Source organism: Podarcis bocagei, assembly GCF_964188305.1.
Source record: "Podarcis bocagei genome assembly, chromosome: 9".
NCBI classification, from domain to species: Eukaryota; Metazoa; Chordata; class Lepidosauria; order Squamata; family Lacertidae; genus Podarcis; species Podarcis bocagei.
This window is the reverse complement of record NC_138134.1, coordinates 19,417,781-19,438,349: the sequence shown is the minus strand read 5'-3', so window position 1 is coordinate 19,438,349 and position 20,569 is coordinate 19,417,781. Positions and strand designations below refer to the sequence as shown.

General features: G+C 43.5%; 1 protein-coding gene across 1 annotated transcript in view; it reads left to right on the top strand.

The window, feature by feature from the left end:
• The window catches only part of GABRB1 (gamma-aminobutyric acid type A receptor subunit beta1), a 104,168-nt gene extending 83,599 nt beyond the window's left edge, over window positions 1-20,569 (top strand). Inside the window, 5 exon segments of the mRNA XM_081208925.1 lie at window positions 4,058-4,140; window positions 10,334-10,471; window positions 10,566-10,718; window positions 12,779-13,020; window positions 17,856-20,569. Coding sequence (XP_081065051.1) covers window positions 4,058-4,140; window positions 10,334-10,471; window positions 10,566-10,718; window positions 12,779-13,020; window positions 17,856-18,203 — 964 coding nt within the window. The 3' untranslated portion in view covers window positions 18,204-20,569.

The window sequence follows — 20,569 nt, the reverse complement described above, 5'->3', positions numbered from 1 at the left end:
CATTCGCAGACAACCTTTATTACAGCCGCTTGTTTGCAGGAGTGTAGTTATAGCATTGTCAGAATTTCTGCTATAAATGTTATTTGATTGTATTTATAGCCTCGCAGTGAAAAGGGCTAACTGTGCTGAGGTTTCTTCAATAGATCTCAGTCCCATAGGATATTTGGTAAAATAAAAATAAAAAAATAAAACAGTGCAACATTACTTTGTATTTGGCATCTTCAGAACACCTGGTAGGTAGCCTTTATGGTACCTTGCAAAATAATTTACCTTGACCCAGCTATGGGCTCATTCTGTACACACATACAAAATGGGCTTCTGCCTGCTCTCTTTGCCTAGGGCAATGAAGGGATGGAGAACCTGCGAATCTCTAGTTGTGGTTAGACTCCAGCTCCCATCAGCCTCAACCAGCATGACCAATGGTCAGTGTCAGTGAGGATTGTAGCTCAACAACATCTGGAGAGCCAGTGGTTCCCTACCCCTGGTGTGTTGCATTTAAAATGCTATTGTGTGCATGATTCCCAATGCTGAACTAAAAGCTGTAGCTGAACTTTTTCAGGGTGAGATCTGTTTGAATTTAAAGCTTTTATTATTCTCATTCTCTCTCTCTCTCTCTCACACACACACACACACACCAACACCTCATAGAATTGTAGAGTTGCATAGCAGTAATATACAGCTTGAACTTTCAACCTTGGTGTTATCAGCACCATACTCTAACCAACTGAACTATCCAAGCTGATATATAAAGGTAAAGGGACCCCTGACCATTAGGTCCAGTCTTGGCCGACTCTGGGGTTTCGCGCTCATCTCACTTTATTGGCTGAGGGAGCCGGCGTACAGCTTCCGGGTCATGTGGCCAGCATGACTAAGCCGCTTCTGGCGAAGCAGAGCAGCGCACGGAAATGCCATTTACCTTCCTGCCAGAGCGGTACCTATTTATCTACTTGCACTTTGATGTGCTTTAGAACTGCTAGGTAGGCAGGTGCAGGGACCGAGCAATGGGAGCTCACCCCGTGCGTCACGAGGATTCGAACCGCAGACCTTCTGATTGGCAAGTCCTAGGCTCTGTGGTTTAACCCACAGCGCCACCCGCGTCCCAAGCTGATATATGAACATAGACTAAAAACAATAACAGTAAATGCTGTATATATAAAAGCAGCATACAATCATCCTATGTCAAAATAGAACCGGGCAGTCCAATGCATGATCCAGAGGCCACATGCAGCCCTCAATGCCTTTTTTGGCAGCCCCTGGCAACATTTGATACTCCCCCCCAGCACTCACACTACCTTCCCAAAGCTGAATAAGTGAGGCAGTGGTGTTTGGGAAGGAGGTGTGAGGGCTCCGACAGGGTCCTAGAGTCCTCCTCCTCCTTCCCAAAACCTAGTGATTGATGACCGAGGGCCTTCTGGCAGTTCCCTCACTGCGAGAAGTGAGGTTACAGGGAACCAGGCAGAGGGCCTTCTCAGTAGTGGCGCCTGCCCTGTGCTACTGTTGTGGAGGATGGGAGTGATTAAAAAAATCAATCCTTCTGTGAGACTGGGAATATCCCCTCACTCGCCCAGTTTAGGATATTCCACCATTCTTTAGCAGTTTCTTTTCTTTCAGCAAAGTAAGTGGCTGACATATGTCAAACAAAGCTTCAATCATAAAGAAAATTGCAGCACAATAACAAACTGAAAGAAACTAAAACAACCTCATGAGGCGAGAATGACAGTTGGTCTCTCTAACTGAACTTAACTGAATACCTGAAGGGAGGGGCTGATTCCGGAGCACAATACAAAAGCCCCGCCCACCAGATGACAGACATTCTACTAATCCAATTAGGCCCCAGTGTTTTTTCTCACAGGAACATCCTCCCATCAGATGTCAAGGAAATAAACAACTATCTGGCAAAACCATTTAGAAATACAGCTCAGCGTGCCTTATGGAACTGGGGGGTGGGGAAAACCTGGCTCCTTTGGTCCATTAGCAAACTCTTAAGAGATATTACGCAAAAAAATCAATACTGTCAATGCTGAATAAAAATTATTAATTCTTTAGAGAGGGCAATTTTTTTTCTGAGCAAGTCTTAATACATAATTCAGTTTGAACAGCCAATTGCTCCTAATATCCCCAATGTGGCATACAGGGGTTCCACCAAGAATTCCTGTTTCTGCTGATTTATTATTATTATTATTCCTAATTAAGGGTTTGGTCCTTTGTTGCTGCTGCTGTTTGCCTTCCGGGGATCCTCCTTTTTTATTGTTGGTTTGATTTGTTTTGAGGGGGGTGTAGGTGGGTTGCCCTTTGTTTGGGGGGCTTCCCAGTTTTTCTGCTAATTTTCTGTTTTTATGGTACCCAAAACAGTACCTTAGGTTTCCAAATGTACCCGCAGGTCCCAAAAGGCTAGGGGTCTTAAATTAAATTAACTGGCTCTTTTAGTGCTTCTCTACCTTTTCCCACAAAGTAGAAAATCCGAAGGAGCTATTTGTGTAGCCCGTTTTCCTTTGGAGGAGCAAGAACTGGAGATTTATGGGAGATGCTTATAGCTTCATTTGTTTGCTTTAAAAAATGTGCAGGTTGAAAAGAAACGGTAGGGATATGCAGAGCAAGCAGAGACACTGCTAGCCCAAAGGCAGAATCCGAATCACAGATTGATTCATGTACTGCTGCCACTCCGTAGAAATTAATAATAATGAGCCCACACTCACACGGTGCAGTATGCAACTAATTACCTGAGAAACGGCTGCCTTGCATGGCACCGAGGATTCTTCCATTAGCATTTCACACGGCTGGGTTGGAAGAAATCAACAAAGGGAATAGACAAGGAAAAAAATTTCAAAGCAGAAAGGGAAGGGCCACCTGGCCGGGGCACCAGCCAGAGGGACAAAGGCTGTGGGAAGGTCACACAGTTCCACCCAGTGCCAGATTTACGTATAAGCTAAACAAGCTATATAGCCCCAGTCTCTTGGGGGACCCCGAAAAATTTAAAGGAAAAAACAACTGGATGTACATTTCCAAAATATAAGATAAAAAACAAATAAAATAAAACCTACATACAGCAACAGTGTTTTGTGTTGTGTAGGCTCCTATGTTGTAAGTCAGGCATGGCCAAACTTGGCCCTCCAGATGTTTTGGGACTACAACTCCCATCATCCCTAGCTAACAGGAGCAGTGCTCAGGGATGATGGGAACTGTAGTCTCAAAACAACCGGAGGGCCGAGTTTGGCCATGCCTGATGTAAGTAATGGGTCCCACCTGCTAGCCTGCTCCCTAAAATATCACTATCACTATTAATATACTTCTTCTTAACTGTATTTCACTACAGTGGTACCTCAGGTTACATACACTTCAGGTTACAGATGCTTCAGGTTACAGACTCCGCTAACCCAGAAATAGTACCTCGGGTTAAGAACTTTGCTTCAGGATGAGAACAGAAATCATTCTCCGGCGGCTAAAGTGGTGCTTCAGGTTAAGAACGGACCTCCGGAACGAGTTAAGTACTTAACCTGAGGTACCACTGTATTACAGTGAGGTACCACTGTATTAATATACTTCTTCATAATTGTATTTCAGTTCAGCACTTACTTTGATAAAATACATACTTTGTTATGTGCAAATGGTTTTAGATACTTATTAGGTCCATAAATTACCATATAGCATATATTCAACACAAAAAACAGGGACAATTTGTTGTTGACAAAGGACAGCTGGACATAGAAAGGGCCCCATTATCTTCAGTAGCTTAGGGCCTCATCAAACCTAAATCCGGCCCTGACTGCACCCCCTTTCACAGCCTTTGACTGCTTTTTTAAAGTTTGTTTTGATGCCATGTGAATGACTATTTGTCCTGGAATACAACACTTGATGTTTGGTAATTGTTTTTGAAGAAATTCAATAAAGTTTGCAATAATAATTCAAAAAGTTTTTTTAAGATTGTTAAAATGTTTGAGCTGCAAGTCCACGTATCCTTCTTTCTTGATCCTCCCATCTCTCTCTCTCTCTCTCCTCCTTTCTCTCTCTCACTCCCCCTCTCCTTGTCTCTCTCTCTTTCCTCTTCCTTCTTTCTCAGGATCACTACCACGGCTGCCTGCATGATGGATTTACGCAGGTACCCTCTGGATGAACAAAACTGCACGCTGGAAATTGAAAGCTGTAAGTTGTCTCCCCATTTTCTACTGCTTATATAAAAGAACAAACTTGTTTTGTACTTTTGTACAATGTGTGGCAAGGAATCTTACAATGTATACTGCCATCTACATCTAAATTGCTACCATATTTCTGAGCCCAAATAAATTTGCTTATATCTCTTGCCTAATTTGCGATATTGTCTAAAGTATAAAGTATAGTTTGACTATTAATGTTTAAAACATTTTTGAAACATTACACTGCCTCTTTACCGTATCTTTAAAATAGGAATATAACAAGCTGGTCACATATACAGTATGGTGGTGCATCTAGATTAATTACGGTACTGAAATAGTTTAAATCAGTTAAATATACCATGTACAGATAGTACTGAGCTGTTGTTGTTTAGTTGTGTCTGACTCTTTGTGACCCCATGGACCATTGCACGCCAGGCACTCCTGTCTCCCACTGCTTCCCACAGTTTGATCAAACTCATGCTGGTAGCTTTGACAACATTGTCCAACCATCTCGTCCTCTGTCGTCCCCTTCTCCTTGTGCCCTCAATCTTTCCCAACATCAGGGTCTTTTCCAGGGAGTTTTCTCTTCTCATGAGTTGGCCCTTCATGGATCACTGCCTTGCTGTGGCGAGGGGCTTGAATAACTCAGAGACAGTGGCGTAGCATGAGGGGTGCAGGGGGGGCCGGCCGCACCGGGCGCAACATCTGGGGGTTAGGGTTAGGGGGCGCAAATCCACGGGTTAAGGGGCGCAAATTACTTGCCTTGCCCCGGGTGCTGACAACCCACGCTACGCCACTGCTCAGAGAAGCTATGAGCTATGCCGTGCAGGGCCACCCAAGATGGACAGCTCATAGTGGAGAGTTTTGACCAAACGTGATCCACCTGGAGCAGGAACCGGCAAGCCACTCCAGTATCCCTGCCAAGAAAACTCCATGGACAAAGACAACAGGCATATAAAAGTACTGAGCTACACAATCCAATTGCCTGACTCTGTCCAAGGCAACTTCCTCTGTTGCAGTGGGAATTCCTACTCCAGATTCATTGTATCTAATGCTCCACAGCAGCAAATATAGCTTTGCTTCCTGGTTGGTTGATATCTTGCACCTGTTTGTATTAGTTCATTGGCTGCAATACCATTAGATTACTATGAAAAGCAGATAAAAACACTGCCCACCATCCTTATACGGAGCCCCACCAGGGTCTCAATAAACCTCTTGCAGCCTGCGTGGTGTAGGGCTTAGAGAGTTGGACTAGGAAACTTCGGTTTGAATCTCCACTCTGCCATGAAGCACAGTGTGACTTTGTTAGTTGCAGTCGCTTAGCTGAACCTACTCCACAGCATTGTTGAGATGATATGTGCATTTGTGCGTTTGTGTGTGTGCTTTGTGCACCACCCTGAGCTCTGAAGGAAGATAGAATAAAAAAGCAAATTGTACAAATAATACCTACTTAGGACTTCAAGAACAGGGTTGGGGATGTTGTCCTGGGCTACATGAGGCTCAGTGGGTCACAAATTGTGCATTCCTGCATAAGCAATTTTCTGGCTTTCTTTTTGCCCTGACTGGTATCTCTTCTGTTTACAGCACTTTTAGCATCCTTGTCATCTTTCGCAATGTTATCCACCATCGTCAATTACTATCAAATATAGAACAGCAGTCGCTGAATACTAATTGCCAAATGTAAAACACTAAATATCAAATGGTGAGCATTCAGCGGGTGTCGCCATAGAATTGGCTTCCACGTTAAATAAGAGATCGTGGGAGGAATAGAAAATGTCTCATTAAGGCATTTATGTTTCTGGAAAAGCCCGTCGCTGTGTTTTCCTTCTTTCTGCGGAAATAGATGCAATCTTAAATGTACATAATGGCTGAACAAAGGCAGGGGTCAATTTGAAGAGGCAATGGTATGCATCAATAGAAAAATATTCCAGCCGCGTGCTCAGTGGTTGCTTGCCAGGAAGCGGGGGGGGGGGGGACACTCCAATAGCTGCATTCTTATTTGAACCGTCATTGCCACTTACATTGGCAAAAAGCATTTTGACCAATGTGTGCAGAATCATTATCACTCCCTTCCTGAGACAATATACTGCACTGTTACGGTGGCTGCATATACAATACCTTGGGTTGAAAGGGTTTCACAGGAAGCGTGAAAACACACAGCATATCATTAGGGAAGGCCAATTCTGCTGGAAGCTAAAGATTCCAACTGTTTATCTGGGCCTTTGGGAAAGAGTGGATGTGGCTGATGACCTACCTTATTTTTCACTCCCACTACTGCTAATGTGGTATTCTAGAACCCATACACTCTAAGAGCACTGATAAAAAAAGGGTAAAGGTAACTCCTGGGTGGTTAAGTCCAGTCAAAGGCAACTATGGGGTTGCGGTGCTCGTCTTGCTTCAGGCTGAGGGAGCCAGCACTTGTCCACAGAAAGCTTTCCAGGTCATGTGGCCATCATGACTAAACCGCTTCTGGTGCAACGGAACACCGTGACGGAAGCCAGAGCACATGAAAACGCCATTTACCTTCCCACCACAGCGGTACCTATTTATCTACTCGCACTGGTGTGCTTTCCAACTGCTAGGTTGGCAGGAGCTGGGACAGAGCAACAGGAGCTCACTCCATTGTGGGACGCGGGTGGCACTGGGGTCTAAACCACTGAGGCTCTTGGGCTTGCTGATCAGAAGGCTGGTGGTTCAAATCCCCGCCAGCACTGATATCTAGTTATGGGGAACTTGGAAACAGCAACAGCCATATAGCTCAGGAATAATACGAACCGGTCTACATAACTAAGCTTTCCTCCTCCTCCTTCTTCTTCTTCCTCTTCTTCTTTTTGGAAAAAGGCTTAAGGATAAACAGATGTTATTTGTCTATTTATTACATAAATATCCTACTTTTCTTTCAAGGAGCTCAAGGTGGCCCACAAGATTCTCCCTCCTCTCAAATTTTCCTTGCAACTCTGTGAGGGAGAATAGGCCAAGGAGCAGCTTCATGCCTGAGTGGAGATTTGAATTTAGGACGGTGACAATCCCTCACCTGACAGAATATCGCAGCCATCTCAGGAAAACAAGTGCTTAAGGCAGCTCATCAAAAACCTTGTCATGAGCTTAGAAACTATGAATTTATGAATTGTAACTAACTTCTAAATGTCTCTCAATGCACTTTAGTGCTGCTCAGTGACCTGTAAATTCAATGAAAGCCTAATGCAGTCAGATAAGGATTGTCAAGCGATGTGTTAATGAACTTAGAGAAGAGGCCAGGGGGGCCTATGGATCAAGACTGGTCTGGGGGAGGTGGGACAGGTAGCAGTTTTGACTGTTTATGGACCAGGAGAACTTGACTCCAGGTACTGGTGACTGCAATGCTCTCTATTTGCGGGTTCCCTTCTGCTTGAACTGGAATACTGCAGCATGGTTGCTGGCAGGAGTGAGACCTGCTCAAAGATCGGCACTGATTGCCGATTTGTAACTGGTCCAGGTTCAAGCTGTTAATAATGGTATTAGAAGCCCTCAGCTGCTTGGGACTAACTTTCTTGCGGGATGTGCCCACTAGACTGCTTTGGTTTGTGAGCTGACACTCTTGCAATATGAATCAGCTGTCGAACTTCCTGTTAGAAAATATTTAAGAGCCTTTGAAAGAATGCGTCATTAAATTTCAACTCAAGTCCTGTGCAAGGTTACACGCTGAACCTCTAGTTGCTTTGATGTTCATTCATTCTCAGGGTACGACAGTCATACTCCTAAACTCCAAAGGCTGAACCGCCTACGTTTTCCCAGCCGAACCCAGGTCTTTCATAAAGTTCTGGCAAACAAAGCAGATGTTGCAGACAGGCCCTAGCGTGTGATGCTGTAAGAACCTTGGAACTCCCAGTCTGTTGTGTGATAGCTCTTAGCAACTTTTTATTCAGTCAGATCACAATTAAATCTCTATGAGCAGGCAGCTGAAATTGTGAATCTTGTCATTTCACATTTTTTTGTGTGTGGGGAGAAGAGGCAAGGACTGTTTGATGGTAATGCATTCATCCTCACACTGTTGGCCTTTGGCACAGTTTATGCATTTACTGGTTTTCTGCCAATGTGTGAACAGCTGCCTGAAGCACAGACTCTCTAAGCAAAGAATTAATTTAAAGGTTTTCTTTGTCTGTTGGTGAGCTTGCTGCAGCATATGATAAATTATTCCAGTCCTCGCCGCAATGGGGACTCCATTTTCATCCTCCATTTTTATCCTCAACTCTTACTTAATGAATTCAACATGTGTCCACAATTATAAACACTCTTTTTTAAAAATTACAAATGATATAGCAACCATGTCTGAGTGAGGCCACACACTGTATTTGCAGTAATGCTGTGTTTGTAGCAATCCTTGTTTAATGTTATATGAATGTGCCTGCTCACCCCTCCCCTCTGCTATGGTATGGTCGCAATGTGTTGGTCGAAAGCTTTCACTTCTACTTTTACTAACTGCAGTTTAGAATTATGTTCAAACCAAGACAAACGATTGCTATTCTAACCAAGTTTGGATAGCTCCGGTTTACTGAAACAAGCCAACTTCAAAGCATAGTTTATGAAGCTGTCTTGTTTCAGTAACAAAACAGAACATAAGCCACAGTTTAGGGTTCAGAAATAACATTAAATGCAGTTTACTAAAAACAAAAATTTCCGTCTTCTTCCGTGTGGAAGGGGGGACATGTGAAATACACTCTGTTTTATTCACATAATTCCAAACCATAGTTTGGCATTATGATTGAACATTCAGAACATGTTCATTCTCTTGTACAACACTTGTGCGATGCTCACATCTTAATCGTGTTTTGTACTCCCCAGTTTCCTAAGCAGTGGGAAGTTCCAGGGACAACCTTATAGGTTCAATTTTGGAAATGTTGGAGGGTATGAAATCCTGATAGGTGAATATCTTGATGGGCAGCTAAAATATTGCACTCTACAAACTAACAAACAAATATTTATTGTGATTGGATTGGGTCTGAAACCCAGTCAAAGCCCTTTTCTATAACCAGCCATTTCCCAATCCACCGGTACCTGATTCAATCTGGCTGCTATTTACTTTCACTGCGGTTGCACAAAGTGAGTTTAACATGAATCTTGCCTTCAGATGCAAAGTTTGCAAATGATAGTGATGCAACATTCACATGTGGCATGAGTGAAAAACAGGTGTGAAGCGTAAGCAAACCGTAAATTGAAAACTGCAGGAATTTTTATTTTATTTTTAAGTCAGATAGTTCTTGCACAAAGCAGCGAGGTATCTTGCAAGTCATGGCTGCCCCCTGCAGCTGGTCTCAGGGCTCACTCAGATCCTGCTCTGCTAGACAAATGCTTATTTTGCAGCATGTTTGCTAACCATTCCTTACTGCTTACCTGAGCCACGTGTTTCACTTTTCTACAGGGACTAAGAAAACCCTTGCTTTAACTCTGAGTAGATATGCAAAGAGTTTCACTGTTAAATCTGTGAGAGGCACAGCACAATCCTATGCATGTTTACTCAGAAGTAAAGCCCAATTGCATTCAGTGAGGCTTACTTCCAAGAAAGTGTGCATAGGATTGTAGCCTTATAGACATAGTGCCCATCATTCCAGTGATAACTTATGATTCAGGCCTAAATCCCCAAGCCCACAACAGTTCTTCTGTAATATTTCACAGGGCTATCTGTTCTTCATCAATTATACTTATTCCATTTATTATTGTTGTTTTTTATGTTTTATACAATTTGAGATGTATAATTTTATAATTTGTTATAATTGTGAAATTCAATTTTTAAAAATATTTAAATTAAGAAGAATAAAAAAGCCGAAGTCTGAACTTCTCCAGAGAGCTGGAGAAACATTTAAATAAATAGTCTTCAACTTTGGAATGGATGCTTTCTTTTATTGAAATGTTATAAACATTATATAAAAGCACAGCCATAATCTTGTGTTACTTTTGTTAATATTTCATTTGTTTCTCATGAAAAATAAGTGGCTTGGTATAAAATCTGGTGATGAAGCTTATTTATAATTTCTCACTATCAGAAATTGCCCAACAAGAAATAAAATAAAAATGGCAGAAGTTCACAGTAATGGTCAGTAATGTTTTTTCTTATTTTCATTTTATTGACATTTGATTGGCTTTGAGATTTAATTTTACTACTCAACTAATTTATAAAACATTTGGTCAACCAACTAACATGCTTGGGTATATCCTTCCAATTGCAGATGGATACACAACGGATGATATTGAGTTCTACTGGAATGGCGGGGAATCTGCTGTAAGTGGAGTTAATAAAATTGAGCTCCCTCAATTCTCAATTATCGACTACAAGATGATTTCAAAAAGAGTAGAGTTTGCAACGGGTAAGCAGTGAGCAGCCCAAGACATACTCTGGGAATGGCAGTAGAAAAGAGACATGCTGTGGTTTCACTTTTCCCTTTTTTATTTTTTAAATAGGGGCATACCCTCGGCTGTCACTGAGCTTTCGACTTAAAAGAAACATCGGCTACTTCATTTTGCAAACCTACATGCCTTCTACTCTGATTACGATTCTGTCGTGGGTATCTTTCTGGATCAACTATGATGCATCTGCTGCACGAGTTGCACTAGGTAATTTATTATTTGGACAACAAAGCTACTTAAATATCCTTGGTGTGTGAGATTTATTCTTTTCATTTATTAATTCATTTTAGCATGTTAGAGGGCTCTATGTGCTCCGTGTGTTGTGTTGTTTTGGTTTTCTTTCTTTCTTTTTCTAAAAAAACCCATAATGACACATATCATCCTGGCAATTTTATACTACTGGTCATGTATCTCTTTTTTTAAAGTAAATTTCAAGTCCTTACAGTTGTGAAGAAAGTGGGGGAAAGTATGGGGGAAATGCAGTGTATCCCAGAAACTGGAAAGGGTGGGGGGAGTAAATAAGATTTCCAGAGCCATAATATATATGAGTCATACCCTCCCAGTTCTAGACATTGTGTTCTATCTTCTAGTCATTGTGCAAAACAAGCTTAGTTTGTATAATTTATACAGTTGCAGACCATCTCTCTGCCTGGATCTCATGAGAAAATGATGGTGACTCTGAAAAGGAGTCATAAAAGATAATGTGCTATGTTGGCAATGCATCTTTGGCTTACCAAAAACAAAAAGCTTCTCCAGTTACAATAACCAATAGCTGATGGCAGTATGGGAAACTACCTTATATTACCCTTAGCCAGGCTTCCTCAACCTCGGCCCTCCAGATGTTTTTTGGCCTACAACTCCCATGATCCCTAGCTAGCAGGACCAGTGGTCAGGGATGATGGGAATTGTAGTCTCAAAACATCTGGAGGGCTGAGGTTGAAGAAGAAGGAGGAGGAGGAGGAGGAGTTTGGATTTGATATCCCGCTTTATCACTACCCTAAGGAGTCTCAAGGGTGGCGCTGTGGATTAAACCACAGAGCCTAGGGCTTGCTGATCAGAAGGTCGGCAGTTAGAATCCCTGCAACGGGGTGAGCTCCTGTTGCTCAGTTCCAGCTCCTGCGAACCTAGCAGTTCGAAAGCACGTCAAAGTGCAAGTAGATAAATGGGTATCGCTCTGGCGGGAAGGTAAATGGCGTTTCCACACACTGCTCTGGTTCGCCAGAAATGGCTTAGTCATGCTGGCCACATGACCCAGAAGCTGTACGCCGGCTCCCTTGGCCAATAAAGCGAGATGAGCGCCGCAACCCCAGAGTCGGCCACGACTGGACCTAATGGTCAGGGGTCCCTTTACCTTTAAGGAGTCTCAAAGTGGCTAACATTCTCCTTTCCCTTCCTCCCCCACAACAAACACTCTGTGAGGTGAGTGAGGCTGAGAGACTTCAGAGAAGTGTGACTAGCCCAAGGTCACCCAGCAGCTGCATGTGGAGGAGCGGGGAAGCGAACCCACTTCACCAGATTACGAGTCCACCGCTCTTAACCACTACACCACACTGGCCTTAGCAATGTTACTACTTCCAAAAGTCTGCACCCTGTGCTCCCTATGAAAGTGCCATCTTCCAGCATGGGATGTAGCAACCATACTGCTACAGTGATGCAGGAATGCAGGGATTGGGTGTCTATGTATATGTAAAATACATTTGCAATGTACAGGTGGGACCTGTTAAGGATTCAGCCAGATAGTCAGGCAGGATTCAGGATGTTGCATTCCATTCACCCCTCCCAAGTTTTGTCCCCCCTCTCAATAGTTAGTATTTTATGCTTATCCTCATTTAGCTGTTTCTGGTGAATAGGGGATAACTCCAAATGAAGGAGTCTGGATGTGTTGCTGCAAATGCACCGCAGCATTCCTTCCCTCCATACTCCTCCCAGCGGTCATTCCTCCTCTGGTCACTGCTAGGGATACATGACCTGACTGCCTGTCTCTAGGCACTGCGGTCATCTTCAAGGGACTCCCACGCAGCAGGGCTGATGTTGCCAGCCATGTCATGTTTGCGTACATCTTTTTAATGCAGAGTTGGTCTGCCAACGGGAAACCAGCTCCCTGCAGAGCACATCCTTGGGGATCCTGCCATCTTCCATTCTGTGGACACGACCAAGCCAGCGTAGAATGAGTTTGCCATTCGTATATAGGATTTTAGCAGGTTGGTTGGTGGCATCTTTCCACATGAAGAGTTGCCATGTGTACAGAGCTCTTTCCTTCCTCCTAGGGATCACCACTGTGTTGACTATGACCACCATCAGCACTCATCTCAGGGAGACACTGCCAAAGATTCCCTATGTGAAGGCAATTGACATCTACCTAATGGGCTGCTTCGTGTTTGTGTTCCTTGCCTTGTTGGAATACGCATTTGTGAACTACACCTTCTTCGGCAAAGGCCCACAGCATCAGAAGAAAGCAGCTGAGAAGGCCAGCAGTGACAAGAGGAAACTGGAGATGAATAAAGTTCAGGTAACTGGTTGCCTGAGTTTTCAGATATTTCCATTTACATATGTCAGGGAGAGGTTGAGAAGCAGGAAGGAAGCAGCACCTCAGGAAACCCTTACAGAGCTATCCTCACTTGTGCCACATGACAGAATTCCATATGGAATATTTGTATGCAGCACAGGACAGGACAGTGATGAAAATGTTGACCTAGTACAGGGGTCAGCAAACTTTTTCAGCAGGGGGTCAGTCCACTGTCCCTCAGACCCTGTGGGGGGGCGAACTATATTGGGGGAGGACGAATTCCTCTGCCCCACAAACAACCCAGAGGTACATTTTAAGTAAAATCAGACATTCTACACATGTAAAAACACGCTGATTCCTGGACCATCCGCAGGCCGGATTTAGAAGGTGATTGGGCCGGATCTGGCCCCCGGGCCTTAGTTTGCCTACCCATGACCCAGTGTGTGGCAGCTGCAAAAAAGGCAAATTTCATGCTAGGGATCATTAGGAAAGGAACTGAAAATGAGACTGCTAAGGTCAAAATGCCATTATATAACTCTATGGTGCAAGCGTATTTGGAGAACTGTGTACAGTTCTGGTCACCTCAGCTCAATAAGGATTTTGCAGAGTTGGAAAAGACTCAGGAGAGGACAGACGAAATGGTCCAGGGGAAGGCGTGACCTCCCATATGGAAAGGTTGCAGCCTTTGGGACTTCTTAGTTTGAAGAAAAGGGAAATAAGAGGTGACATGATAGTTTATAGAATTGTGTATGGCATGGAGGAACTGGATGGAGACATACCCCCTGAAATAATACTAGCAACATAAAACAGTTGTGCAGGGAATATGCATGTGGACCATACTGTCAACCCCAGCTGCTATCATGCAAGAAGAGAAAATGCAAACGCAAGTCAGGGCAGAGCAAAGGTGAATGCAGACCACAACAGAGTTGGACGTTCATATCAGTCAGGCAGTAGGACATGACCCATTTGGCCTTTTTGCTGTTGAAATGCTTCCTGGCCATCTTAGTGGTGTAACCACAGGCTGAATTCTCACCAGTTGCCAGTCCCGACAACTTTACTCTTTGGTGGAGATACACTGAAGCAGTGGCGACTGGCACCCATTCGGACCAGTAGGGCAAAAGGCAGGGAGACCAGCAGCCAATGCAAGATCGAGCCATTGAATTCTGGGTTGTTCCCCAGAATCCTCCCTGCTGAGTTCTACAAGGGCCAGTCTGAGTCTAAGGAGGACGTAGTTAAGAGCTAATGCTGCCACACTCTGTGCTGGTTATAAGTAAGAAGACAGGCAGGTGGGGAGCTGGTTGAACGCAGCATGAGATTGGTGGGTCAGTGTCCCACCCCCCTAATGGACCAGCCTCCAATAGGGCCATTTTCTTTTAAGTGTGGATTCTGAAATGGACTGGATTGGTGGCCTTTGATCTCCCAGATGGGGCCATTTTGACAATATCATCCTCTGCCTTATTTTTATTTATTTTTTGCTATTGCCATTTCTATTTAGATTGGCCTTCCCCTTTTGTCTCCATTCATCTTTCTCCTTCACTCTACTTTTGTAGAAGTCTCTGAAATATGGGATCTGAAAAGAGCTCTGTGGGTTGGATGTCCCTACCCTTAACCTGCGCGGAAATGTCACATGCTGGATAATTGTGACGTTCTTTCCTTTTGCAAGTTATTTATCAACTGACCTAAGGTTGGAGATAATAGTTCTTCTAGGAAGATGGGCAGTCATTTGTGAGTATGTGGGCAGTTGAATAATAATTTCTCCCTGGTCACCAGGCCATTTAGCCTTAGCTAGGCACATAATTTTCTATCCATAGCAATTTTGTCCTGAACGCAGGACACCCTGTACGTGTTTCCTCACAATGGAAAAGGACCACATTATCTACTGAATCACTTTCTATTGCCCAGTCTGTAACACTGGGCAAGCAGAGAATCTGGGCAAAAAAAGGTGCACCAGAGAAGAAAAATAGAGATTATTATCTCCTTCCGTTTTGGTGAATGTGTTAATTTGTTAGCAATCATGATAAACTCTTTGTTATGAATTGCAAAACTTATAATTCGGAGAAAATGAATAGTCTGATGATTTATACAGAACAGGGGTCTCAAAGTGATTTAGAAACTCATTTTAAAATGTAGCAGGCTCATTCATAACACTTTAAATTAAAGCAGTAATTCATCCAACACTTGCCTTGTAATAAGCAATGAGTGCACAGTACTTTAAATGAGGGGACTCACATGAATCATCAATATAAACCATTAGCATTTGTCAGTTATTAGTCCTTACAATGGAGAAAAAAACAACAGAGAGATATTAATGATATTTGCGCTTCTATTGCAGGTGACTATATAACAAATCTGGGAAGCCCTTTAATTTGCCAGTTGAATTGTTCAGTAATTAAAAGACTATAGATGTGCAGTTCATTCAGGCAATAATAACAACAGCCTACGGGATTCTTGTTGTTCGTTCCCTGCATCTTATATTCCAGAATGTAGTGTCTCTGAATATGGAAGTTTAGCTATCATGGCTTAATAAGCATTGATAAATTCAACTGATGAATTCGTCAAATCTTTTTCTAAAGCTAGACACCATCACTAAGACTTTTTCCTATTAAAAAAAAACCATTCCACCTTGAATTATCTGCCATGAGGTTCCTGCAGAAGATTCTGAGGAAAGTTATAGGGCAGAGGTGGGGAACTTGTAGCTCTACAAATGTTGTTGGATTACAGCTTCCATCATCCCTGACTATTAGCTCTGGTGGCTGGGAGTGATGAGAGTTAGACTTCAGCAGCATCCAGCTGTTGGCAGGGCAGCAATGCTCACATGAGCTCACATCACTGGTGTCACTGTGGCTTACTGGGAAGGAAAGGGCTAAGATGGCAGTGTGGTTGGCATGGTACGAATGCACTGGTGGAGCCAATCCAGCATACCCAGGCTTCACTACCACCTCACCCCTCTCCCTCCTGCTAAGCTACAACGGCACTGGTGATGGGAATTTGGGCAAGTGCCACCACCCCACTGTGATGATCACACAGGGTCCCTGGACGTTTCACCGTCTATTGATCCCTGTGCCACCACTTTATTTCTTGCTGCCACCACCCAGGCCCTACCTGGTACAGTACTGAGTCCAGTCAGGGTTAAATTGGAACATAAACTTCTGCTTATTTACTGCAGTTTAACAAGCATGTGGTTTCATAAATGGTATCGGTCAATTACAATCATCGGTTGCCTATCCAGACCTATAACTTCCGCTACCTGCTCTCACTCACTAAACCACCTCTCAGATATTTGTTTGTCTTCCTAGCCCCTAACTGTTCCTGACTCAGCTTATTTCGCTACACTAACTCAACCTACCCACAGACTCTATCCCAATTCAGTCCCACTCCAACCAGCCACCCAACTCCCAACGAATTCCTCCCTTTGCGCCTCCCAGAGCTGGTTTTATAGTCCCTCTGACTCCACCCCCCTGGGTTCTGATTGGGTAACCTGTTTAACTATTTCACCTCCAGCATTCTCATATGTTAGCGTCACACCCACTAGCAGGTTTCCCATTCAGGCTTATTGGGCAGCTGTGCTTGAACTGAGAATGCACACCGAATTCTGTGGCTGAACACGACTGGGAGAAGCGGGGGGTCACCGTTACTGGGCCAGCCATTCTTCAGGAGAGTTTGCCATTGTTACCGATATTCTCTGCAAATATTCACCGATTAGCTTCTAAGGAATCCCAGAGACTCCCAAATGCAGTCTGGAAAACCACTGCAATAATTACAGGTTGAGCTACTGGTCTGTGGTCAACAGTAATGGCTGCTCGGCCCAGTACACCACTCTGCATTTCAACCAGCACAACATTTACTTCACTGCACATTCCTTCCTTCTTTAGACTGAATCCTTAAATGGATACCTGGCAAGGGCTATGAGGCTGCTGGTTGATTCTAGGTCCTGTTTCTTCGAGGGAGATAATGACTGTGAACCTCACAGAGACTGTAATTGCAACAGTAAACAGTTCAATTACACTGAGCCATTAAGGAAGACACTACTGTAGGTTACATGTGTAGCACAGGTGAATATTACTTACCACCTTCCTACAACTTCACTTACTTCTAGCAACTTCTGTTAATTTTTAAATTTTAATGGGGGGGGGGCCATAAGAAATACAAGTAAAGATTTCATCAGCCATTTGACCGCTTTGAAGCACTAGTACCTTCCTGATGTTCTGTGAAGATAGGCAGTAGGAACCAAAGAATAATCAGTATTATTACAGACAGAAATGGCTGAAAAAGGGGGCGGGGACTGGAAATGCTAAGAAAGGTTACAAAATACAAGTGTTCCCATTAACTAAAACAATCTCCAGGTTCTTTCTCAGATTCCTTTTTCTCATTTCCTCATCAATGTTGGCATTGGAAGGGTTAAGGCTCCCCCTTCTCTACCCTCGTTGTCATTTCCTGTCATGCATTTTGTTCGTTATCATCTCACTCATTTGCCAATGTGCCAAACATAACCAGTGGTGTAGCGTGGGGGCCAAGGGGTGGTTGCCCCAGATGCAAAATTGTTAGGGGGTGCAAAATTTCAATACCCAGTGCTTCCGTTGCTGGGCTGCATTGAAAATGGCTTCTCCATGCAAACCAGGAAGTGACATCTCCAGACAACAGAATTACTCTTCTTATATCTGCAGCTGTGATCTCCTGGGTGACGTAGACAGCGTTAGGCAGTTGAATGTGCATGCATACTTAGTTTCCCTCCCTCCTCAGGCACTGAGTGCAGCCTCGGGCACTGGCAATCCACGCTACGCCACTGAGCACTACTAAGGGATTAAGAGACCTTCTCTAAAGCCATGCTTCTTCTTTAGATTGACGCCCGTGGGAATATTCTTCTTACTACCCTGGAAATGAGAAATGAAGTCAGCAGTGCCAATGTGCTGGCAACTTTGAATGACCCGAGAGCTACCATGTACTCCTACGACAGCGCCAGCATCCATTACAGGAGGCCTGCCACCACAAGGGACCTCTACAACAGGAGCACTTTGGATAGACAGACAACCCATCAAAAGGGACGCCTACGGAGAAGAGCGTCGCAGCTCAAGGTCAAAATCCCAGATTTGACTGATGTCAATTCCATAGACAAGTGGTCCAGGATGGTTTTTCCTATCACCTTTATCCTTTTCAATGTGGTCTACTGGCTTTATTATGTGCACTGAGTTATGCTGTGATCCCTCCACCTGCCTAGCCCAGACTCCTGTTCTCAAATTTGCCAACCTTAAAGACTGTTGTAGCCGCAGTGCTACATATTCAAGGTACAATATTCAGCCATTCTGTGGGTTAGGGTGCCCTTTTAACCATATCCCAAAAATCAAACCATGTTTACTTCAAAAAAGAAGACAGTATCTATTTGAACATGCGCTCATCCTTTTAGATCTGCTTTCAAAGAGCGACACTGAAGACACAAGTGCTACCCCTCTGTTTTGTTCTAAGGTTATTTCTGGTGATCTTTCCTTTCTTTTTTCTTAGCATTTAAAACATGGCGTGAAAATTCTGCCTTATTTTCCAAAACACATACCGGTACATTGGTCCTAACTGTAGGCTTGTTCACACATTACACTGAACACAGGTACCAGCTCTCTCTGCACATGTACAAGTGTTTGTGTAAAAGAGTGTGCAGCTTATTTGTTGATTTGTACATCTCAGCACAGGTATACACTCATGGAATGTTACATGTTTGCGTGTACAGCTCAACTATTTGTGTACACAGATTGCTCGCTCACGAAACATAACGTGTGAACATTCCTAGTACCACCATACTATTTGCCAAACAAAGCTCAAGAAAAGGCAAAGCTACAGCGGCATGCAACCCTAATCACACTTATCTAGGAGTCAGTCCCGTTGAACAAAGTGGTTTCCAAGTAGACATGTGCTGTACACATGTCACCATAAATAGGTTCCCAGATCAAGAACTGATATATAGCTTGAATGCCCATATAGAGTGCTTCTGACACTATCAGGGCAGATTTAGGGTTGTATCACTTAATCTGTTAATTCGTAGATCAAAAACATGTCTATGAACCGGGTAGCTTTTTCAAATTGTTCATAAACTCTAATACAAATGACTGCAAAAAAAAAAAAAATCATGGCTAGCAGGGCGCATCTTAGAAACAGACTTCTATGAAGGTAATGCCTCTTTCAAAACTGCAGGAATGCCTGCTACAACATAACCATAGTTCTCTAAAAGCAAAGTATGCTTTTCTTTCTTCAAAACTATAGCTTCATTTATATCCAGATGTATGCGGATTTAATCAATAATCGATTTCATCTCATACAATTATTTTAAGGAAATCTCTGTTTGATTAGGTGACAAGTCTAGACAGAACACCTAATGTGTGTCTTTGGGATCTGGGCTCGATGGCTGGTCTACAGCACAAATGAAGCTGTACCAACAATTACATAATAAGGGTTGCTGGAAGAAAATAAGTGCCAATTCAGATTTTGCCTTTCCCGCTCTGTCATGGTGTTAGTTTTGTGAGAACACACTGGAGTCTTTATTAGCAATTCCTGGCCCCTATCAGGGGATGTTTTTCTCTCTTTTTAGGAGCTAAAGTAGATGTGGCATTCCATCACAGGTCACCAATGACTGGTGCCTGAAGACACACATCAACTCACAGGCGCCCAAAGGATTCCCTGCTCCCCACCCCCAACTGAAATTAGGCTTGATAAAAGCATTCTAACGTAGGCAATAGAACAGGCTGTGGTGTGCACTTGGCTGTAATGTGTGCTTGCGGTTCCTGTAGCAGTTTCTCTGGTATGCGGGTGTGCCCATGCGCCCGAAAAGGTTGGTGACCCCTGAATTACACAATTGGCCACTGTCTGCTTGGGTTCCTTTTCCCCTTTACTTAATAGGCAGCCATGGCCTTGTGGGGAGAGGGGCAGCAAGGGGGAAGCTTGCAGTGCTGATCTGGATAGTCACCCCCATCTCCATGGCTGCTACTTAATCCTAGGAGGGAAGCTGTCATTGGTACCAGTAGGCGTTTCCCTCCTAGTGCAAATGGAAGTTGCAGGGTGCAATCCAGTAAAGGGTTAAATGCCCCCCTCCGCAACTCCATGGTACCCCAGCCCCACCCCAGGATGCAAGGAACCCAAGCTGGAATACAAATTCCATCACCCTTTATTTTTGGCCATGCTGGATGTTGGTGCAAAGATAGAGATAGAGATGATAGAGACAGAGATAGAGATAGAGATAGACATGATAGAGATGATAGAGATGGAGATGATAGAGATAGATTAAAGGAGAATTCCTGGGTGTCAAGATCCAAGATTGGGGCAAGTATTCTTTGGTGAGAGAACCCAAGCAGGGATTTATTATCACAAAATATGCAGCAAAATTAAATGTGGAGATATAGGCTGTTAGACCTTTAAAATATGTGACCCTCCAAGTGAGTTCATTATTTATTTGTTACATTTATATAATACCTTTATCTTCCAAGATCTCAAGGTGGTGTATATAGTTCTCCTCTCCCTGTTTCATCCTCACAATAACCCTGTGAAGTAGGTTAGGCTAAGAGATGGTGACTGG